This window comes from Balaenoptera borealis (genome assembly GCF_965194805.1).
Source record: "Balaenoptera borealis genome assembly, chromosome: 6".
Lineage (NCBI taxonomy): Eukaryota > Metazoa > Chordata > Mammalia > Artiodactyla > Balaenopteridae > Balaenoptera > Balaenoptera borealis.
In genome coordinates, this window is record NC_138863.1 from 29,822,031 (window position 1) to 29,843,835 (window position 21,805).

At 41.0% G+C, this 21,805-nt stretch overlaps 1 protein-coding gene across 3 annotated transcripts in view; it reads left to right on the top strand.

The window, feature by feature from the left end:
- Positions 1 to 306: 306 nt before the first annotated feature.
- The window catches only part of INO80D (INO80 complex subunit D), a 71,107-nt gene continuing 49,608 nt past the window's right edge, over positions 307 to 21,805 (top strand). Inside the window, exon 1 of one of the 3 annotated variants that reach the window (XM_082397050.1) lies at positions 307 to 10,838. Coding sequence is in view for 1 of the 3 variants with exons in the window: in XM_082397051.1 (XP_082253177.1) it covers positions 10,148 to 10,155 (8 nt within the window). In the remaining 2 variants the exon portion in view is untranslated. The remainder of the gene's footprint in view (positions 10,839 to 21,805) is intronic. The other 2 variants (XM_082397051.1, XM_082397054.1) reach the window with 2 other exon arrangements.

Sequence of the window (21,805 nt, forward strand, 5' to 3'; positions counted from 1 at the left end):
ATTTTTAAAAGTAGGATCTGTATAAAAATAAAACATCCCCCAAACAATAATTCTCTCCTTTCTTGCCAGACGTAAGACACTTGAGGGCAGGGACTGCTGTTTCCCTAATATCCTAACCACAGTGCCTAGCACACTATAAATGATTCATAGGTACTCCTTGAATAATTAAATAGCAGATCTTTTTTTAAAAAAAACATTTATTTATTTGTTTGGCTGCACTGGGTCTTAGTTGCGGCACGCGGGATCTTTTTTAGTTGCAGCATGCGGGATCTTTAGTTGCGGCATGCGGGAAATTAGTTGCAGCATGTGGGATCCAGTTCCCTGACCAGGGATCAAACCCGGGCCCCCTGCATTGGGAGAGTGGAGTCTTAACTACTGGACCACCAGAGAAGTCCAGAAGATCTTGCCTGTTAACATCTGTTTGAACTTTTCAGCTTGGCTCTCAAAGTCCTCTTAACTGGGCCCTACCCTACTGCTGTCTTTTCCTCCATTTTTCCTCACACACCTTCTGTTGAGACATGCTCACTCCTGGTTTACCAAATGCCATTTTCTCTGTCCAGGTAAATAAAAATTCTCTCCATTTAAATTCAACAAACACTGATCCAGTATTTCCTATGTGCCAGGACTGTGCTAGAGACGTCCACAGATCTTCTTGAATCTATACACGTACTCTCATTGGTTTTAGGAGTGGGAGAGGCGCAGAGTTCTGAGAGCAGCCAGGGGTCCCTCGGCTACTGAGTCAGGGCCGGATCTCCCACAGTAACCCAAGGCAGGCTTCTCTTACTCTGCCCATTTTGTTCCCTACTGAGCCCTTGATTGTTCTCCAAGGGCTTCCCAGATGTCATTTACCTTGCAAGTAGATCGTAAACTCCCTGTGCACAACTGTGTGTTATATTTTCTTTTACTTCCCTGCAGAGCCTAACCGAGTACCATGCCCATTGAGCACTCAATAAATACCCTGCTAACTGAGAAGGTTAGCCAACTCGGGTTGAGTGTCCTACTTTCAACTGTTAGAAAGTTAACCTTTGCAACAAATTCTATCTTTTGAATTAAGTTCTATATGGTCAGAACCTGCTGTGTGAAAAAATACTTCCTTTTAGTCATAAATACTTCATTGGAGATGCAAGTTATCTTTGACTTGTAGGTAAACAATTTAATGTTCAGCTGATCTACTTCCTTCATTGACTTGAATCACAAGCCTGTTCAGTTTATTTTTACCAGCAAAGAAGACCCAGTGTTTCCAGGTTCTCTTTCATTCTTCTGACCATACAACCGCTCCTTCGTATCTTTGAGGTACGGCAAGCTAAACTGCATGGACAAGCTGTATTTTGATGAGATAACCTATCCAGGGTCAAATGTTCTCATCAGCCAGCAGATTTACCACAGATGTGTCCAGCTTGGCCAGGAGTCGGAAAAAAAAAAACTTAAAATATTTTTAAGCGCAGTGGTCTCCAAGTTCCTCTCAGGCCTCACCTTCCCTATAGTGTTCAACCAGGGCAATTCAGACCCTTATCCTGTACCTAGACTGTAAAGCCAATGAGGATAGGGACCGCCTGTCTTGCTCACTAAACCACTGCAGGATGCTACGAACGTCAGCCTCATAAGATATAGCAGTATCTCTTCAACTTTTTGTCCTTAACCCACCGTAAAAATATATATATATGTATCTATAACTGAAATTTTTTGTGAAATAATACTTCGACTGTGATGACTTTGGATATTTTCTATTCTATCTCACTCTATTCTTTTTAGTAGGTCATAAGCTGCCAAACTGATTTCTTAAGTTCCCTCTTGTAAAGACTCTATGCCACAGAGTTGAGATGGGGTCTCTCACCACTGTATCACCCCGTACCCTGAATAAGAAGACCCCATAATCATTCTCTGTTAGAGCCAAGTGCCAGGGAAATGCATAGCTGTCTGGCACATGGCTGAGTGAATAAACGCTTGTGGTTTTGTGTTGGCTGAGCCTGTTCTTACTGTGAAAACATACAGTTTGATCATATTTTTTAAAAATAATTAATCATTTTCTCAAGAGCACTAGTAACTAACCAAAAAGAGAAATCTCACACAAATCATGCAAAAAAGTAGTAAATAGGGTTCTAATTAATTTGATATTTGTTCTTCAGTACTTGAGAAATTGCTTCTAGAGCAAGACCCCTTTTTATAGTTTTCTAATTAAAGTCCTGCCTTAATTCTAGGCACTTTCTATGAATTCAGCAACAAAAAATGGAAATGGACAGTTGTGGAGTGGCTGATATATGTCATATAGTATACTACATATGGTTCTATAAATCATCTTATTCAAGCAATTGTGTTGAGAATGAGGGCACTGAGGTTTGAGGGTCTCGGGAAACTGCCTTAGTTTGTACGGTTAGTAAATAAATATTACCTCTGGAATTCACACATGGTTTTCTGATCTAAACCCCACACTTTGTCTACTCCTTAACACTGTGCATTTTAAAACAATAAACTAGTACCTGCCCTATCAAACAGTTCACTGGAAACATTAAATGTGTCAAACACCTACTATTCCCTTTGTGGGATGACTTTTTTTTAAAAAAAATTATGTATTTTTTTATTTATGGCTGCATTGGGTCTTGATGCACATGGGCTTTCTCTAGTTGTGGTGAGCAGGGGCTACTCTTTGTTTCGGTGTGTGGGCTTCTCCTTGCAGTGGCTTTTCTTTGTTGCGGAGCACAGCTCTAGGCGTGTGGGCTTCAGTAGTTGTGGCACATGGGCTCAGTAGTTGTGGCTCACGGGCTCTAGAGCGCAGGCTCAGTAGTTGTGGCGCACAGGCTTAGTTGCTCTGCGGCACGTGGGATCTTCCCGGACCAGGGCTCAAACCCGTGTCCCCTGCATTGGCAGGCGGATTCTTAACCACCGCACCACCAGGGAAGTCCCAGGATGACTTGCTTTGAAGATATTTCGTAAACCTTTTTATGCCTTGTTGTCAGAAACGTCTTCTCCAATATCTCATATTGAAATTTAAATGCATCTCTCTCTTTAGAACGGCTAATGAAGAGGCATTAACTGGTCACAATATTTCTCTTGCTATATGTTCTGTATGTACTCTTCCTGTATCTCATTTTATATATATATATTTTTTTTAATTAATGTATTTATTTACATTTTATTTTTGGCTGCGTTGGGTCTTCGTTGTTGCACACAGGCTTTTCTCTAGTTGCTGTGAGCAGGGGCTACTCTTCGTTGCAGTGCGTGGGCTTCTCATTGTGGTGGCTTCTCTTGTTGCGGAGCACAGGCTCTAGGCGTGTGGGCTTCTGTAGTTGTGGCACACGGCTCAGTAGTTGTGCCTCGCAGGCTCTAGAGCGCAAGCTCAGTAGTTGCAGCGCACAGGCTTAGTTGCTCCTTGGCATGTGGTATCTTCCTGGACCAGGGCTCGAACCCGTGTCCCCTGCATTGGCAGGCGGATTCTTAACCACTGCGCCACCAGGGAAGTCCTCATTTTATATTCTTTAAGACCTTGATTGAGTCTGAAGGACACCCAAATCTCAGCTAAACTTAAAAATCTTTGCTACTGACTGTCAACTATCTGGGTATTCAAAAATATCTGGAAAAAAAAAATAATGGATTGTTTTTGTAGGTATTTGGTATGGCATAATCATAGTCTTCTTTTTCTGTATTGAGTTAATTCAACTTGTGACTAGTGCTGCTAAGGCCACTGTCTTGGTAGTGTTTAAAAACAAAACACAACACAAACAAAGCAGTACTCCCTGACCTTGGGATGTGCTGCCTGTAAGGTGTTTACTGGCAAGCAACCAGAGAGAGCAGCTGACCTTCACACGGCACTAAGACCCGCCTCGCGCCTTACGTGCACTATGCCCTGTAATCCTCAAACAATGCAATGAGGTAGGTACTGTTCTTATTCCTTAGAGGTTAAGTAGCTTGCCCAGGGTCACACTACCAAGGAAAATGGTAGAGCCAAGTTTCTAAACCAGATGGCCTGGCCTGGAGATTAAGCTCTTAAACCATTAGAGCTCCTCCTGCACCAAAGGAACGCATGTGGGGAAAAGAGAAATCCTAGAAAACAACTCAAGGCATTAAAGGAAGAATAAGGTCGCTGTACACTCAGGTTGGCACCAGAAGGCTTCAGGAACAAGATTTTCCAGTCCTCAGAGCAGAGTGGGATTTACCTGGCCGAGCTGAGAACAACAGAGGCATCACGACGAGAATGGCCGTGGCTTGCTCTGCGGGGCAAAAGCAGCATCAGCCTAATAGGAGGAGGCTAGGTTGGGTAATTTTTAGTAGAATCTTATCTACTTCTGTGCCCTCATTTCTTTCTCCTTCTGGTTTTCCTTAAGAATAACACAAAATGCAAATACCTACTGTAAGACCATACAGCACCCAGGTATGTATAAAACAGAACCACCAGTGTGTACAGTTAAGGTAAACAGTACAATTTTTATTTTTGACTGAGGTCTTTTCCTCTTCCTGGTGTACTGCAATTGGCCTCACCATATTATATCTTTGATAATCTTCCTTACCTGAATTTAAATCAAGCTGCTTAAATTGTGTTAAATAGTTATTCCTTACTTTAACTGAATGAGAGGATTTCCCCCTTTTCCCCACCCTTACTATTGAATTCTGGCAGCCTGTAACAAATATATGGCAAAGTTATTATAGTACAGGAAGTCCAAACTTATTAATGGGCTGTGTTCCAGAATATCGCTGTGAATTAGTTATTTGGAACCTGGGATTTATTTTCCCATGGAAATAGTGGTTAAGTTCCCAGCAGGTCTACAAAGCTTGCTTAACCAGGAATGTAGCAGAAATGAACAGTCACCTTTATGCTGATCTCTGCCTATTATTCCCAGGACTCTATGGATTTCTCTTCTTACTGCAATGTTTTAGCTAACCACCACCTCTGGGACACAGTTTTCTCATTATGAATTATAGAAAAAGTTGACTAACACTTATAATTCTGCCCAAATCCAATCTTTAATACTGCTTTGGGGTGTTTTTACTAACCATTACTTAGAAAACGACTTCAGTTGGAGAGGTGTTTTCCTCAGTGTAAGGTAAGGAGTCAATAAAACGGCCCAAGAATGCTATGGCCAAGGCGATGGCACATCCTCTGCCTGCAGCATGACGAGAAGGCAGTGAAATGGCACCAGGGACATGTCTTGCCCCTGCTGTTGCCAGTGACCATCTGGTTTTTGGAGGATATCTTTTGTCCCTTATGGGGATTAAAAAAAAAAAAAAGACTTTCTTGGTTTCTGGCTTGGCATTAGGTAGTAGTCCCCAGGTCTCAGTGCCCCTGGGTAGGTGTCAGAACTTGGAGATTACCTGATCATGTGTGTTTTGACTATAGCTGCATCTATATTATAGAAATGTCATATTCGAATAACCTAAAGCTATGATGTGGATGTCTCCCAAATACAATGCTTGTCTCAGAAACATTTTCTTCGGGGCACAGTACCCACAATACAACTAAAATCTTTGTTTTAGATAGAAACATTACCAACAAATGTTTCCAAAACAGAAATGCTTAAAGTGAAAAAAATTTACACTTATGGCCATCATAATAGTATGATTTTTGAAAACTTTTAGGCTCTGTACACACACTTCTTTTCACCTCCTTGGAAGTTTTCAAACTACTAGGGACCTCTTGGTACGACTTCAGTTTGCCTTTAGAAATGTTAGAAAAAACATTTCTGTGATTAGGGAAGGTTTATAATCACACCCCTACTCTCCCAAACCCCCCCACTAAATTTGTACAACCATGTCTGCTGTCAGTGTCTTTTTAAACACTTGGTGATTCTGTCAGCAAAACATTCGCCAATAAAGGCATGGCTTTATTGCTTAAAAACATCTAATATAATAAACATGCATAAATCTTTCACTTTAAATCCACACAATCTGTGAATGAGCTCTTTTAAGAATATAGGTTGTATTTTCTTTTCTTTTCTTTTGGCCACACCCCGTGGCTTGTGGGATCTTAGTTCCCGGAGCAGGGATTGAACCTGGGCCCTTGACAGTGAGAGTGCGGAGTCCTAACCAGTGGACCACCAGGGAATTCCCTAGGTGGCATTTTCTTCACCATAGTGTTCACAATAAGGTGGTTAATTTTTACAAAATTAAAATCATTAATACCAAAAGGCAGATCAATTAAAGTTTATAATAGTAAAAATATTAAGGCAAGTATCTCCTATTTCAACTAAAGGCCAAATCAAGCTACTTGTGAAATTAAGGCATAATAACAGAATAAATAAAAGACACTACTGCTCTAAGTATCACATAGGTAAAACTCTGGCATTCATGGCTCCAGGTCACTTCATCCACTGACTAGATCTTTTAGAAACTACCATAACTTTACAACATAGGTAAGATTTCTAATTATGCTAGTGCATTACATGTACTGTTCACTTTCAGGACCAGGAAGGAAATCTCTCTTAAACACAGTGCATTTCAATTGACAAATATATATTTGTCTCAAAACAATGGATAGACTTAGGTACTAGACTTCATGAAGGTGAAATAAGCCGCTGGTTGCCACTAGTGAATGAAGGGGCTCCAGCTGCTGGCTACTCAGTTTGTTTTTGGCAAAGAGTAAATGGCAGAAACTTAGCATTTCCAGATATAGCGTATAGAGCTGTGGAAGGCACCTCAAAAACTATAGAGCGAAAGGATTTGGAGTCTTATTGAAAGCCTTAGGGCCAAGAACGTCTACATTCCTTGAAATTGAAGACGATTATCCCAACTGTATTTAAAAGAAGAAAGAAGTGGAAAGGAGGAGGAGGAGGGGAGAAGGGAAAGAAAAATACTTTTTGGAGCCCTTGGGGGAATTAAACCAGAGCACATACATAAAAGTGTCCAGCAAGGTTACCAAGATGTATTAGGGGCTCAATGTTAGCCAAATTTGAGTACAGTATTGGGAATTTTATTGGGCAAAATATGTTTATTTAAGGTTAATTATGTCAGTAGTTTTGTCAGCACCTGTAGTTTCTAGGAATTAGAGATAATAACACCTGAAATGAGTTCAATTATCAACCAAAATAAACACTGACCAATCAAATTCACCAATGTTACAAACATAGCAGGATTTCTTCTTGTTGGGGCTGTTAATTCCCCAAGTCTGGGCTATTTAGCTCAGCTGGTGGATAAACATCATGGATCACAGCCCTGTACAAGTCAAGCTTTATAAAGAGAAAGACATTGAAATGCTAAGATTATGCGCCATATCCCTATCCCAGATGGACATCACGCAAACAAGCTTGTTGGTCACAAGAGGGATTGCATAAAAGGGTCCAGTCAGCTTAAAGCAAACACATCTTAATTTCTCGAAAAATTCAAAGCAGATCTACAGAGTCATGTCATGTCACATATAAGAAACAAGTTGCTCAAAAACACGTTTTTCAAGTCCACTAGATTTCTTCATTAAGGGAACGGATTTCCTTGTTATGACCGAAGTGTTTGATTTCCAAACATTAAAAAAACAACTGTAAATAGAACACAACTTCATAACTGAGGTTTCTGAGATGATAAGAATCAGTTAATTTTACTTTAATTACTTTAGATTTTTCTAGCAAAGAGTAAGGGAAAAAAACTGCAAAAGAAAACCAAGACTATTCAGGTACTGTATTCAAATATAGATGATAAAGATGGGGGTCAGCATGAAAATAATAAATATCTGTTACATGCAATATCTGAACTCATTTTAACATTATGGGAATTTCTAAATTTGGAAGCTCAAAAAATAAACACTTTAAAGTGAGTCATCAGTTATTTCTAAATGCTTTGTAATAAATTTTAAATGAAACAAATTAAATATTCTACTGAGTCCATTGACAGATGAATGGATAAAGAAGATGTAGTATATACATACAATGGAATATTACTCAGCCATAAAAAGGAACTAAATTGGGTCATTTGTAGAGACCTGGATGGACCTAGAGACTGTCATACAGAGTGAAGTAAGTCGAAAGAGGAAAACAAATATCGTATATTAACGCATACATGTGGAATCTAGAAAAATGGTACAGACGAACCTGTTTGCAAGGCAGAAATAGAGACAAAGACATAGAGAACAAACGTATGGACACCAAAGGGGTAAGGGGGGGGGGTGGGTGGGATGAACTGGGAGATTGGGATTGACATATATACACTAATATGTATAAAATAGATAACTAATGAGAACCTGCTGTATAGCACAGGGAACTCTACTCAATGCTCTGTGGTGACCTAAATGGGAAGGAAAGCCAAAAAAGAGGGGATATATGTATACACATAGCTGATTCACTTCACTGTACAGCAGAAACACAACAATGTAAAGTAACTATACCCCAATTAAAAATATTCTACTGATGCAAGGCACTACTATTGCAACTTCATTCCCACTATGTCAGCCAACCTGCGTCAGAAAAATAACTCTTCGTACAAGATTCATCATTCCCTGTAGAACATACAAAAAGACCTTTTGTTCATTTTCTAGTATTCTTCTTTTTCTTCATAAAAACAGCAAAATCTCTCTGCAATTTGTTCTTCTCCAGTAAGAGTTCTATGGGAATTGTTGCAAGTGGGCAGCACCCTTCTCTCCCTCACCTCTGTGTTAGCTCTGCACTGTGTGACTTTGTTCCCATCTATCTACTAAGCTTTGCTTATTGGAAAAAAGTAGATTCATGACATCCATTGCAGTATATTAAAAGCACTTCACACAGTTTGGCAGCACATTAGAAATTCTGAACATTTCAACTCTAACAACAATAGACACATTTCTCAATTCTGTGACACAGAAAGTGGACAGCAACATGTGTAACGCACCAAAGATCTAAACCTTAAAGGATCTAAATTAAAATAAAAATTAAATGCCTGTACATACTTCTAAATAAGCAATTGTACTCAGAGAAAATCTAAAGCTGTCTTTAAAATCTGTTTTCAGTGGTACAGTAACATTTCTTCATGGGCGGACCATAACAGCATTAGGATTATTTCTATAAAGGTGGTCAGTTATACTTATGTTGTATTTATGCCCCCAGTGATCTCTGCCTTAATTTGCACTGTGAAAAATAAACAACTGTATCTTACCCTTCTGGACAATCAATACGTTTTATTTACATTGCTTTGAGAAAAGGAGACAAAAGACATCCCTTTACAACTGTCTTCCAGCAATCTCAGTTTGGAGGGGACTATATAACACAAATTTTTATCTATAAGGAAACATATAAATCTCTCTGTATATCAATACAAAAACGTATAAATAAGTAGACAAGTAAAGTGGCTAGGAAGTCTCTTGAAGTCCAAATTTATAAACTGACCACCAGACCCAGAACTTAGATCTGTAACGGAAAAAAAAATTATTTGCCTGAAAAAAAATTCAAACACCACTCTCACGAACATGGAAAAAATTAAACAGAAAACAGAAAACAATAATCACCGGAAAACCTGTGTCTTGTAAAGATTTCTTGCCATCAGAAGATGCAGAAACATTTTTCCCCCTGGTGCAAATGCAAACGTTTCTCAAGCACCCCCAGTTTCTTCCCCGCTTTTTCCCCCAGGCGCCGGTGTAGACGGCCGGTGTGGACTTTTTTCCAGAGATGAGAAGTCGAAATTTGTACTTTATCGGGAGCGGGTGCACTTTTCCCCCCGGCCCCCCTTTCCTCTGCCTCCAAGATGGTAGGAAAGTTGTCGTTTCGGAGGGCAGAGGAGCGGCTCTCTGGTGTTATGTCCTCGCAGTGCCTGTAGTGGTGCTGTAGGAGGCTGCTGCCTCTTCTTGTGCAGCTCCGGCAGCCCTGCCTTCTTGGCTGGAGAGTATATTCAGGGATTTCCCCTTAATAATCACCGACCCTGGGAGCACTTTTTAGTTTCCAAAATAAAAATATGATCCTCACCCCTCTTGCTTGACAGGGAAAGGCTCTCGCCGGAGCCCAGGGGGGAGCAGTAGCAGCGGCGGCCGAGCTTCCTAGTCCATTGCCAGCGCCTCTCACTCTGATCTGTCAGACCAGCCGAGGGAAAAGGGGGGAAGGAGAAAAAAAAAAAACCAGCTGAAAGGTAAGCAGAGGCGGCCCCAGGCCCGGCCCACATCCCCGGGCTCCCGTAGGGCGGCGGGCTGGGCCGCGCAGGCAGGGCGGGCGGCGAGCGCGCTTACGTGAGGCCGGGGATTCGCCGGCCCGCGCCAGGCCCCGGGCAGAGAATGAAAGGGTGAGAGGGGCCGGCGCCGGGGTGGCGGGGGCTGGGGACTCGGGGGCCTGGGGGGCGCCCACGGTTGACGACGGCGGGCCGCCGGGCGGGGGTGCAGCCGGGGCCGGAGCGGGGCGAGCGGCGCGGCCTGCGCGGGCCGGGGTGGGGTGGGGGGGGGCGCCGGTTAGGCCTCGGGCCGGCGGGCGCCGAGGCAGCCGCGCCCTGCCCCCGCACCCTGGGCCTCCCGCGCCCCTTCGGGTCCCCCGGGGCCTCCGGGCGGGACGGCGGCGCTGCTGGGCCGAATCTTGCGCGGGGCCCCGGAAGGCTCCCCCGCGGGGCGGCAGGCCCGGGACCGGGGCGTCAGGGCCTAGGAGCGGGGAATGGGCGCCCAGCCGCCCCCTCCCCCGGTCTCTCGCCGACGCCCCCCACCCCCGATTCCGGTAATAGTTGAATTTATTTCTCCCCCTCCTCTGCGCTCCGGGCGGCCAGGCCGGGGCGGGGCGGGCGGCCTGGCGGGCGTGGGGTGGGGTGGAGGGGTGGTGAGGAGTCAGGTGCAGCCGCGGCCCGGAAAGTTTCCTTTTAGGCCCGAATTGGGGGCTGGTCTCCTTTCGGGGAGCCCCGGTCCTAGCGCTCGCGACCCCCGAGGGCGTGGGGGAGAGCACTCGGCTATTTTGAAACTCTTTGCCAGTTCCTGTCCGTGGAAGGTACTCCGCCCCTGCACCCCTCGCCCGCTCCCCGGCGAGCCCTTCCAGGGCTGTAGACTCCAGCCCCTTCCCCGGGAGCCCCCCGGCTGGGGAGAGGGCCCTCTCGGCCCGTTTGCAAAAGTTTTCCAGGGATTTGTCTTAGCTTATTAGTTAGTGACTGGGCTTGTTGCAGTGGGAAGGGAGGAGGTAAATTCAGGTGGTATTTCTACGGGGCAGGCTTTCCTAATCGCTTTTTTAGCCCTCACCCCGGAAACCAGGGGTGTTAGGTTCAGATTGAGCACCCACCCTCCTCCCATCCCGGGCTCCTTTGGGTCTCGAGCCCCCTTTTCTGGACAGCCTTGCTGAGGGAAAGAGGTAGGGAGCGGTGAGGAGCCTGTCAGTGCGAGGGGGCTGGATGTCTCGAGCAGCCCCCAGATGGAGGAGTTTCCTGTCCTATTTGGTCAATGTCCGGGAAAACAAGCGCGGGGACGGGACCCAAGAGGGAGACCCAGGTTCTCAGGACGGACCCTGCTGGGAAGCATTAAGAATGAGGAGGGAGTGGAGGTGGGCAGGGCAGCTCTTGAAACAAAGTCTGCAGTTTAAGGATCAGTCGTTTATTTATTCTGATAACAACTATTTGGATTTCTGTGATACTCTTAGGTTCGACCCTAGAAATAGAAAAATGGGCATTTTAGGGAAACTTGTTATTGCCACAACTCAAAAGGGTCTGTGGAAGAGTCCTCGGGGACCTGAACATAGCTGACACGGTGTGGTTTGGGTATGGGTTGTTTTTTTTTTTTTCTATGTTTAAACGGATCCAATTTTAGCTATATTTTGGTGCCGTGAGTTTTGAAAGTTAAAAAAAAAAAAAAATCGAAAACTTAGATTTCCAAATCTAGATTTCCTGGTTTTCGGGGATGGGATGTTTCCTGTGGCTACACTTAACCTCCTGGTGTTCTTTAGTGTGGAAGTCGAAATGTTAATGTGCCCTGCCCCCCACTCCCAGCCCCCGGCGTGGGCATGTTTGGAGAGGTGATTTTTTCCTCTTTCATTCGCTCTTTTCTTCCCAGCTTTTTTTTTAGCAGACCTAGGACAGGAGGTTGTGTGTAGGTATGTGTGTCCTGCCTGGTAGCAGGCTGGAGGTGGCTGGCAGAGGTGTTCCACATTCTGACCGCTCAACCCCCCCCACCCCCCATAGCACTGTTACCCAGGGACAAGGTGGTACTTGCAGAGGGCAAGGGGTAACCCAGGACTTGGTCAGCGCTGACTTCAGTTAGGCGTGGAAGTGAGATTCCTTCTGTGATTCTTACTAAGTGTGTCTTCTTTTCCTTTTGTCTGCCTAAAATAAAACTTCTGTTTCTCCACAATGACAGCCATCCAGCCATTTAGTATTTTACTTAAGAAAGGCTTGATATTTGAGATTGTATGGATTTCTTACAAAAATGCAAATTACATTTAATGGTTGTTTAACTTTATTGATTAATTGAAATTGCTTATTGATTTCGATGTTTTCGTATACTGTGTACCCAAAATTATTACTTCTGTTATAGCTTGTCCTTATTTTTGGAGCATATTGGATGGAAGAAATCAGTCTATGAGTCTCTTAGGACATTTTAAGGTTTAAAAATTCTCTTTGCCTCATAATTTGATATTTTTAAGGTATATTGTTGGCGTCATATTCCCAGACTTTCAAAATCTGTATATGAACAAATCCCAAAAGTTTTGAACTCCCCCGGCCTCCACATCTTTCCTAAACTAATCACCCCATGGGCTACTTTATTTTTAAAGGAATGGTGTGTTTCAAATACATTGTATTTGAAACTAAGAAAAGACTTTCAAGGCAAATATTGAATGAATTTTAAGTTGCTAAGGTAATATACTTTTTCACTATTGAATATTTAGTTTCAAAAACAGATGTTTAATTTTCATTTATAAGTCTGAAGTAATAGTTTTCTTTCCTCCAAGATTGTGTAAGGAAATTTGTATACCCTACCCCAACCATTTTTCTCAGTGAGTAATGTTAGTACTATTTTTAGAGAAATGAAATTATAGTTTAGATGGCTTTAAAAATTTCCAAGTCAGAGCACCCAAAATTAAACATGTCATTTCAAAAAAAATTGCTGATCCATTCATTCTTACCTGAAATGTTTCCCCAGCGTTAGTAGCTCTCACTATCCAGCTTTGGAACAGTAGTTATTGATAATGAGAGGTATTTGTATGTGAATACAGTTAACAGCAATATTCTGAGACGGGTAGCACTCCGTGTCTCCCCACACACACCTGGTAACTTGTAAACAATGGATGAATTGGTGAGACTGGGGTGGAGGCAGCAAATTGTCCCCAAAGGAGATACTCCACTGCATATACAATGGTGTCCCATCCAAGTCCATTTAACTTATGCTAATGTGACTCTGTGCTTTGCAAAACAAACAGCAGTGGAGTCTCCTCCCCACTTCCTTTAGGTATGAGATTGTTCCAGAACCCCAACTGTAATGGCTGGTCCTGGCTTTTTGGGGACACTTGCAGAGTTACTTTTGATCAGCTTAAAATGAAAACCTTAGGTCTTTCTTTTTTCCCCTCCTTGCACTTAAGATGCCAGACTACTTGGTTCTGATTCTCTCCCAGAATGTGACTTGGTTTTAAGACAGCTTTTTGGTTGCATTTTATTTGTAGCATAGTATCCTGCAGTCAGCCGTATTTGGGCTGGGCCTTGGGTTCTGATCCCAGTTCTTCCACTGGGCAGGTTCCTCAGTCTTTATCTATAAAATGGAAATAACTTTTTTTTGATGTAATGATGTAAAGATTAGATGAGATAGCCCATGTGCTTGGCTCTTAATTCCCCTAGCCCACTCTACTTTTCTATTAGCACCGTCTGTACTATTTCTCTTGTTTGTTTGCTTTTTTTCTGACTAAAGGTAATATTTGCTCATATTCATCCCATTCAGGAGATAACCATTGTTAACATTTTGTTGTGTGTGTGTGTTTTTCCCTATTTTGTGGTTGTATGTACGTACCGCATAATTTCAGGATCTTCCATTTAACAATGTTGTATAGTTTTGTATTGCTTAAAAGCTTGGGCTGTGGAGACAAATTGGCTTTGAATCCTACCTATGTAACTTGGATAAATTACTTACTCTCATTAAGTCTCAGTTTATTCATCTGTGAAAGGGGGTGATAATAACACCTTTTTCATAGGGTTGCTGTGATGATTAAATGAGGAATTGCACATAAAGCCTTTAGAGTGGTGCCTGGTGTGTGACCTTTATACAATATTTTCCTTTAAAGATTTTTTAATATTCTCGATGCGAATTTTTCAACGTGAATGAGTGCTTGACTCAGCATATATTAATACTAATAAGTATTTGAGTACAGATACAATATAATAATTACTTTCATGGGGCAAATAAATATTTTTGTGCCAGTAAAAAATCAGCAGTATATTCACAGAAAGTTTCAGTAGCTTGATGTTAGCCTAGTCTCTGTCGTTGAACTCTGTGAGTTGGTAAATGTAAAGGAGTGGTAAGTACACCAGTGGGCAAAGAAGGTGGGTTTACTTCTAGCTCCTTTTAAACTCTTGAAGTTATCTGCCTGCAGCTGTGTGTGTTGCGTGGCTTTGAAGGGCTGAGTAGTCTGTGGCTTGGTAGGCTCACCTTGGGAGGGTAGGATGTTTATCTGAGGTGATGGTAGGATTTGCTGAAGCCAGTGCTGTTTCATTCATTTAACAGATTAGCTTCTTTAGTGGTAGCCCTGGGCCTTGTAATAAAAAGACACATTGTCTGCCCTTGAGGAGTTTTCAGTCTAGTGCAGAAGAAAAATAAAGCTGACATTTACATCTTTGAATGGTGAGGGATAGTTTAGCCTGCAGGAAGGAAACCTACTTATTCTGGCCTAGGGGCAAGCAGTTAGCATTTTCCAGGGGGGGATTTCTGCCCTGAGCGAATGGGAGGAGTTAGAAAGGCATTCCAGGAGGTGGGACCTGCAAGTACTAATAAATGCCTAAGGACAAAGGAGTATTCTGTATTGCAAATTGTAGGAATTGGGGGAGTAGGAATCTATAATGGGAGAGGGAGTGGTCAGCCTGACCAGGTCCTAAGGAGTTTGTACTTAGGCCAAGGGATTTGGATTCATTTTACATTTATGTAGGCCTTTGGCTAAATAAATTATTTGCATTTTAGAAGATTTGAATCGTACAAAAAGTGGAACAAAGGAGGGCAAGTGAGACAGCTGCTGAGAAGAGATTGAAGGTTTGGACTCACGAGGTGGCAGTGGAGATGGAGAGGTCAGTGGAGAGGCTGTTACGGAGGTAAAAGTGGTCTTCATAGGTTGACCGGATGTAGATTTGGGAACCATCCTCGTATAGGTAACAGCTGAAGTTGTAGAATTAGAAAAATTTGGTTTAGTCAGTGGTTCTTAGTCTTTTTTGGGAATCTGATGAACTTTCTGGCCCCTTCTCCAGTAAAATGCATTTATGCATATTCACAGTTTTATACATTTGCTTGAAACCTGGGATAGTCTAGTCTTGGGGTAGATGTAGAGCAGACATTAAAATGAAAGCCTGTAAAAATGTTTTGTTTGACATTCACTCTTTGTTTGTGTGTGACTTTATCACTGACACTTTATAGATGAGGAAACAGATTTGTAAAATAACTTGCTCAAGGTCACGCATCTTGTATTTCAACAGTTTAAATGAGCTGCTGACATGGAAAAGATTTTGTGGGAAAATTTGGATTTTTGTCTTCTTTGAAAAATTGGAAGATCTGGAAACCTTGGGTCCACGCTCGCCCCACGCTCGCCCGTGTGTTTTAATCGCAACAACTTGTTGGAACTGGTTTGAGTCTGCTGCCTTTAGATAAGCAAAGTTTGCCAAAGTCTGGCCATGGCCCACCCCTGTGGCCCATGTAGGCATTTCATCTTGGATCCCTATAAAACAAGATTAAGAGAATCTTGGGGAACATTGACATTTAAGTGTGGGTTCAAGAGAAGCTTTAACTGAGCGGCCAGAAAGAGAGTTTTCAAGAAAGAGAAAGTGTCAGGTGCCAGCAGAGAGGTCAAGTGAGATAAGGATGGAAAGGTGTACCTGGAATTTAGCAACAAAGAGGCCATTGGTTTCAGATTCTTAGAACAAAAGAACTTTGAGGACTAGAACTACAGCTTGATTTTTCTTTCGTCTTGTCCTGCAGTATAGGGTTTCTGTAACAATTGAGAGTGACTGTGGCATGGATAGAAACTCAGAAAGCATTTGTTGTAAAGGATTGTTAACCGGAGCTAATAAATGCTGTAACCCAATGAAACACTGCTCATTCTGCTAGTATTGTCATCCTAAGAACACCAGAACACCAGGAATATAGATGTTCTGTAGAATGGAGAAGATACTTTTAATATTAGATTTTTAATATGGATTATAGAAAACAGTTCTCAGTGGATTCTGTTACCCTAGCCTCAAGAAGGTGGGAGGGCCTGACTTAACCGAGAATTACGTTGTACCATTCAGAAAACCAGCAGCAGCTGGAGACTGCATTTCAGCCCTGCAGATCTTTGAGTAAAATAATACCAATAAACTACTACTTACTGTTTCTAATAGTACTTAGCATTAAGTGATTAGTATGTGCTAGGTACCATGCACATGAAATACCTAATTTAATTCTCCTAAGTGACTGGATGAGGTACATACTATTGTAATCCTTTCTTTACAACTGAGAAAACTGAAACCTAAATAACTTGCCCAAGGTCAAACACCCAGTAATTAGCAGAGCCAGATTGAAGCACCATCTCTGATACCCACTAAAGCCAGTAAGTGCTCTCAACTGCTGCATGAGCTAGCCTTACCTTTCTAATAAATTAGGTAAAGAACTCGACTAGCCTAAAGGCCATTTTAATTAAAATTCACAATGCAAACTTATTTGTACAGTGCTGTTTGAGCACAGTGTTTGGCACATAATAGACATTCAATAAGCAATTTATTTTTAAATATTCTAGTTTGAACTTTATGTTGAATATTGTTTATATTTTGGGGTGATAGGCAGTTTTTTCTCACGATCTTTCTCTTTGAATCACATCAGTTGATAGATTTTTATCATTTCTGAGTCTAATTTTACTACTTTTCAAATTGATATGTGGGATATTGCTGGTTTTTTAAAAAATCAATAATAATAATAATCTGTTTAGTATCACATTTTTATGCTCCATGAAGTTGAATTAAAATTCATTTCAAAAAAAGCTTAAAGTAGGGGGGACACGCTTTTTAAGACTTTATATGATCTGGGATAAGTAAAACTTCTTTTCGTTTGTATTAAATATATTAGAAAACTAACATTCTGAGAATTTAGGTTCATGTTGGATTAGAAAAAATTGTAAGGTATGTTGTAGGTCCAGACTCTAAAAAGGGGGTAGAATATAAAATTACAGATGGCAATTAGGGGAAAATGCTGTGGCAGTGAAATGAACGTGCTTCTGAAACTCGAGACTCAAAAGAACAGTAATGACATGCAGAGATTCCACATGGAGGTGATACAGTAGCAGTCCCAAAGAGAATAATGTTCAAAGTTTTGCAAATTGGTTTATGGTTGCTGTTGGAAGACCGAAAGGGCTGTAGGTTGCTTTTGTTAAAAGCTTACCTTTCTTACTTTTCTCCCTGCTAATGTCTTATTCCTCCGTATTTGCAAGAAGAAAGAAACTATGGAAAGGAATTTATTTTTCATTAAACTCAGCATGTAATATCAAGGAGGATTTTTTTTTTTTTTACACCTACCCGTATTTCCTTCTCTTGAATTTCAGTATATGGATATGTTTGCTGTGAAAATATTCTTTCTGTGAGTCTATTCTCAGTAATAGTTATTTTTGGTAATAATTAATAAGGGTGTATATTCTACTGCTGCTTTTAAGTGCTTAATTACCTTAATTCTGTTCTTTAAGGGAGCATAGATCTGTTTGTATTCTAATTCTAAAGAAGCTATTTCCACAGCTGAATATAGTATGTACTATACCTGTGATAAATTTAGTCTGGTTAGGATTTTTTTTTTAGTGATATTCATTGTGTATTAAAAGGTAGAGCTTAGGTATAGTTCTAAATGGATTAGTCATTGGGATTGTATTTAAATATTAGGGTCTATAAAACATTTGACCAAGATCATGTGGACTTTATACATTATATGTTTCCTCTCTTATTTTATCTTACAATGAATGTCAATGAGTGAAGGCCATGTGAACTTCACCTTTGGTGAAGTAGGGGTAAAGAACTTCAGTGGTGGAAGGCTAGATGTAAAAGATGAAAAATATATAGTTATTTTTTCTTCCCCTGAGATCTACCTTAGCGCTTTTGTGATGATTTCTTCTTTAATTTAAAAGGAAAAACCTGTTAATGTAGAGAAGACCAGATGAATAGTTGTTTCCAGTTTATAGACAAAGTGATTTTTTTTTTTTTTTTGGCCGTGCCGTGCAACATGCAGGATCTTAGTTCTCCGGCCAGGGGTCGAACCAGTGCCCCCTGCATTGGGAGTGCAGAGTCTTAACCACTGGACTGCCAGGGAAGTCCCTATAGACAAAGTGGTTTTGATACTAAATAATACCCATTAAGAAGGAAGTTAGATTTCAAAGCAGAGGGCCATTGTCCCCCAACATTCTTTCCTTTTATGGTATATAAAGTGAGTTTGAATACATTAGGGAATTGAAAATATAAGTATAAAGATTAAATTGGGCTTTAAAAATTTTTTTTATTAATTTATTTTTGGCTGCATTGGGTCTTTGTTGCTATGCGCAAGCTTTCTCTAGTTGCGCCGAGCAGCGATACTCTTTGTTGTGCACAGGCTTCTCACTGCGGTGGCTTCCCTTGTTGCCGAGCACAGGCTCTAGGCACTCGGGCTCAGTAGTTGCTCTAGGGCGTGCGGGCTTTAGTAGTTGTGGCGCTCGGGCTCCAGAGCACAGGCTCAGTAGTTGTGGGACACGGGCTTAGTTGCTCCGCGGCATGTGGGATCTTCCTGGACCAGGGATCGAACCTGTGTCCCCTGCATTGGCAGGCCGATTCTTGATCACTGCACCACCAGCGAAGTCCCTGAATTGGCCTTTTAAAAGAGGGATTTGAAAATGGAGAACAGGTAGGTGATTGTTCAAAAAGGAGATGGAAGGTTGGCTTTTAGTAGGACTTTAAAACGTTAAAAATCAAAGAAATATTAATAGAAAAAAATAATCACAGGTAGATGTAAAAAAAACTAAGGTTGAAGAGAAGTTGTTTATAAGATGTTGCAATTAAACATCTATTTGTAATGGCATAGAGATCGTTAGCAAGAGCTTTGGCACCTTGTGGCAAATGCTGAAAGAGGGCAGTTGGATAGATTAATGAATTCTTAGAGTTAGGAGGAAGTTGAATAGGTAGATTTTAATTCATTCTTACATTGTTTTAAAAAACATTATTTGCCAAATAGACATTGGGTAGCAAGTTATGTAAATCTATTTGATGAAACGTTTGGTGTTACCTCAGATGCACTGCAATATTCAAAAAATTTAAAGCTTCTAAATTATACTTTCTCTTGGTATATGGCTATGACTATTAGAAATTATTGTGTAGACTGTCTGAAATACCAACTTAGTGATTTTTTTAAAATTACTTGATGATTGGTGGGTGAATCTAGTAACCTGTTTTGGGTAGACAACCTAGAATTGAGGTACTACACAGAAGCTATTTATGTAGGCAGCATGTACTTATTGAGCAGCTATTAACTTCTGGATACTATGCTAAGCTCTGGGATATAATGAACAGAAAACTGTTTATCCCTCTAGGAGCTTATTTCCTAAGAGGGAAGACAACGGAAGAACAGGCAATTAAAGTAGAATGTGATAAGGGTTAAAACAGGGAAATGCACAGAGTACCTCAGAGGAGCATGTAACTAACTCAGCCTTTGGGAATCTGCATGTGGTGACAACTGAGCTGTGTTCTGAGGCTAGGGCTGGCCGGAGGAGGGGGCACAAAGAGGAAGACATCCATTGCTCTGGACAGAGGACCTGTCCTTGGGCTTAGTGAGACCAGAGGCGCCTGGGTGCTCAGAGCTCTGGGTGAAGTCCTCCAGTTATTCACTTCCTTTCTTTTGAGTGCATCTCATTGCATAGATTATAATCTTTTCAGGGAAAAAATTATGTCTTTTACTATTAGTATCCTCTATAGCTTCTCCAAAAATGATGGACTTGCCATCAGTGTTTAATAAATAAATACTTGTCATTAAAGCTAGAATCACATGGATCTGACATAGTGAAAATGAATCAAGTTTAGTAACTTCTTTAATAACATGTTGATTCTTTAAAATAAACAGAAAATAACATAAGGAATATGTTTGTTGTAAAAATTAGATAATTTGTTTTATGATTTTGATTTTATTTTGGTACATTTTACTGTACAGAATTTTAAAAGATACTTCTGGTTAATGATGTCAGAATACTGACATCTCTGTTCTCTAAACCAACTGAAAAGAATAAGGAGAATGAGAAACAGAAGAAAAACTCAATCTTTGATAGCTAAAAAAACCTTATAATCAGAATATATGAATTAGTGCTATTTAAGTGCAGTGGGAATGGAACCAGGGCAAGAGAGGATGCAAGGAGAGGATGATTTCCTCTGTAGAACTCAGGCAAAGTGGGGGGAGCAGCTTCCTCCCAAGTAGGTGACACACCATGAGGACGAAACTAGTGATCCCCCTACTAGGAATGTCAAAGTTGGTATATACATTGTGCTCCCTGAGTGTCAGGAGAGGTGGGGTTGAATAACAAACCGTAGAGTCGTACTATTTTTGCAAGAAGTTGAGAGTAGAGGAGAAACTGGAAGCATGCAGCATATAGCTGCTGATCTGGTCAACTGAAGAGAAATAAAGCCTAAATTATCATCCCCTAATCTATGCCATGTGGGCCACTGTGAGTTGGGGAGACTAATCCAACATTGAGTCAAGCCTTAAGGGAAGAGTGTTGGAGTTGATCATTTTCAGAAAGAACAGAGAAAGTGAAAATTATGAATAAATAGTTCCTTATGCTGGGAGGTGGTGTGCAGAGTTGGGGGTGAGACATGGCTCCTCTGAAACAGGAGTTTAAAGATGAGATACAAAAGCTCAAGAAATAAATAAGATATAAGAGTGAGCTCATGGAACCAGGGTATGAAATAAAAGAGGAAAATATAGTCATTGTAAAAATGAAGGTCACTTTCAAAGCAGCACATATACACTATAGCTGATGATAATGGAGGTGAGCTTGAGAAATTTGAGCAATCCAAAATGGAGAAAGTAAAAATAAAGACTAGAGACGGAGACAGATATGGAAGACAGTAAATCTAGCATACCAATAATTGGTACCCCTGAAGAATACAATAGAATAAATGAAGTAGAAAAAAAAATTCAAGATACTAAGGAAGAGTTTCCCACAATAAAAGACGAATTGAAATTCTAGAATGGTTTCTAGTATTTAAATATAGAGACTTTTTTTTTTTTAATTTTTAAAATTTTTGGCCACACCACGTGGCTTATGGGATCTTAATTCCCCGACCAGGGATTGAACCCTGGCCCTGGCAGTGAGAGTGCTGAGTCCTAACCACTGGATCGCCAGGGAATTCCCATAAAGACTTTTATTGTTAGGTTAAAGTGGGGGGAAAAAAAATCAAACCTCCTATAAAAGAGGCTGGCCTCAGGCTTTTACATTCTAGGAGACATGGAAAAAAATTATACAAAGTCAATAGACAAAAAAAATATATGATCCAAGACTTACGTCCAGGCAAGCTATAGTTTAAGTATAATTTCAGTTGACATATATTTTTAAACAAAAGCCATGGCTTATTTTCCATAAGTCAGTCCTTGGTGGGGAATGTGGAAAAGGGAGGTAACTATTTTATGAACTATTGAATCAAGAGATGAATTGAAAACAAAGTTAAAAGATTAATGATTAGCATCGAATAATTTTAAATGTAGGACAAACGTTCAAATGTCATAAGCTATAGCAATGTAAAAATAATAATCTAAGGA